Below are 2,130 nucleotides of genomic sequence, written 5' to 3' on the forward strand. Positions count from 1 at the left end.
TTCTGACCAACCCGGCGAGACCTTACCACTAGCGCCCACCGTGTCTCCGCCGTCGCGGCCGACCGGCCGAACGTATATTCCCGTCGCCATTCTCCCCCGAGACTGCCGTCAAACCGGTCAGAGACGCTGTACTGCCACCACCGCTAGTTTCTGACCTGACCCCGGCCGCTTCCGCCCGCGGCATGCGAGGGAAGAGGAAACACATGGGGAGCAATATGGGGCACGCCACGACGCCGCCGCCGAGGATTCCGAGGAATGGCGCGTTAATAAGTTGCTTCTCACCAGTCACGATCCCAAGAACCCAACTCAACTGCTCCCTCCTCTTCCTCTCCTCGTGTGATCAAGCTGAGATCCTGTGCTGTGCGTTGCGTGCTGTGCCAATGGCGGTCATTTGCGAGCTCGTCGGCACCATCGGGACGGGCCCGGGCTGGTCGTGGTCGGACCTACCGGGCGACCTCCTCGAGTCCGTCCTCGCCCGCCTCCCCGTGCCGGATCGCTTCCGCTTCCCCGCGGTATGCACCGCGTGGTGGTCGGCCGCCAGCGCTTTGCACCCCCGTGCCGTGCCCGTGCCGTCCCCGTGGCTCATGCTGCCCTTCGACCTGACCGCGCGCCGGAGGCGCGGTGGTGGCACGTCCTCGGAGGAGGCGCGGTTCTTGAGCCTCTCCGACGGCAGAACATACACCGTCCCGCAGCCGGCCCCGGCCATATCAGACCGCCTCTGCGTCGGCTCGTCGCCCGACGGGTGGCTCGTCACCGCCGACGCCGCCTCCGAGCTGCACCTCCTCAACCCGCTCACCGGTGCGCAGGTTCCGCTCCCGCCGCCCGACACGCTCTCCTTCGTCCACGCCAGCCGCGACGCGGACGGCCACGTCGTGAGCTACAGCCTCCGATGCTGCTTCGCCGACGATGACGGCGACGAGGGTGCGACCGTGATCGTCCCGCCGGAGTCCTTCGCGCCTGACAGGCTCCGGTACGAGTTCTACGAGAAGGCCATACTCGTTTCCGCGCCGCGGGAGGGGCATACCGCCGCGCCGGGGTCGGGCGGCTCTTGGGGCGGGTACGCCGTCATGCTCATCTGCCAGCCTCTGTCCCGCATCGCCATCGCCCGAGCCGGCGACACGAGGTGGACGCTGCTCGACACGCCCTCTCGCCGCTGGTCGGACGCCGTGCGTGCCTCCTCCACGGCTAGCGCCGGCGGGCGGCAACTGGTGTACGCGATGGACTCCGCTGGGCGCGTTGAGGCATGGGACGTGGACGTCACGGCGGACACGACGCCGACCCGGAAGGCCATCGCGCAGCCGTGCTGCTGCTGCTCGGGGCGCGCGTGCTCCATGTCGGCGGCGTGCAGTAGATACCTCGTGGAGCTCTCGCCGGGGCGCCTACTCCAGGTCCACCGGCTCAGGGACGCAGCGCACGCGCGGTGCACGTGGGAGCCCCGACCGGAGCAGGTCGAGTACACGACCGTCGCGGCCGAGTTCTTCGAGCTGGTCGGTGGTCAGTGGGCGCCGGTGGACAGCCGAAACGGCCGCGCCAGCATCCTGGCCGGGCGCGCGCTGTTCTTGGGGAAGAACGCGTCGTTGTGCGTCCCGGTGGACGACTGCCCCGAGCTGAGGGGCAACTGCGTCTACTTCACCGATGACGGGCCGTGGTCGCACGAAAGGTGCCGCGAGGTGGCGCCGGACGTCGGGGTGCTTGACCTCGCCGACGGCAGCTACAGGCCGCCGCGAGGCGCGGCGCGGGACCTGCTCTGGAAGTGGCCGCCCCCGGTCTGGGTTTTCCCGTCGTGCGCCGACTGAATTGATCCGTCTGACTAGTGCTGGCAGGGCCGAGAGAGTGTTCGCCAGTATCAGCACAGAGCATTTCAAATGAAATGTTCGTGCATAGAATTTTGAAATTTTAGCAGCATTTAACATAGTAAGAAGTTGTCTATCTAGGTTCCCAGCCCCGGGGTGTTGTTGGGGCTCGGTTCCTGTCCGAGTCGTCTTTTAATCATGTATCTTCCTTTCGTTGGGTGTGTGCGTTTGTATCGCTCCCTGGGTGCCTAGTTTTTTTTAAGCAATCATATTAGACAAACTGTTTACAGAGATTACACATATTGTCATCGTACGAGACACAAATGCTCGTCAAACA

The 2,130-nt window shown here is 65.5% G+C and overlaps 1 protein-coding gene across 1 annotated transcript; it reads left to right on the forward strand.

The window, feature by feature from the left end:
- Positions 1-280: 280 nt before the first annotated feature.
- LOC123156254 (uncharacterized) lies at positions 281-1,802 on the forward strand. Its single transcript, XM_044574397.1, has one exon. It carries the CDS (start codon positions 381-383, stop codon positions 1,794-1,796), a length of 1,416 nt encoding a protein of 471 aa, XP_044430332.1. The 5' UTR covers positions 281-380; the 3' UTR covers positions 1,797-1,802.
- The last annotated feature ends 328 nt before the right edge of the window (positions 1,803-2,130 follow it).

This window comes from Triticum aestivum, chromosome 7B (genome assembly GCF_018294505.1).
Source record: "Triticum aestivum cultivar Chinese Spring chromosome 7B, IWGSC CS RefSeq v2.1, whole genome shotgun sequence".
Lineage (NCBI taxonomy): Eukaryota > Viridiplantae > Streptophyta > Magnoliopsida > Poales > Poaceae > Triticum > Triticum aestivum.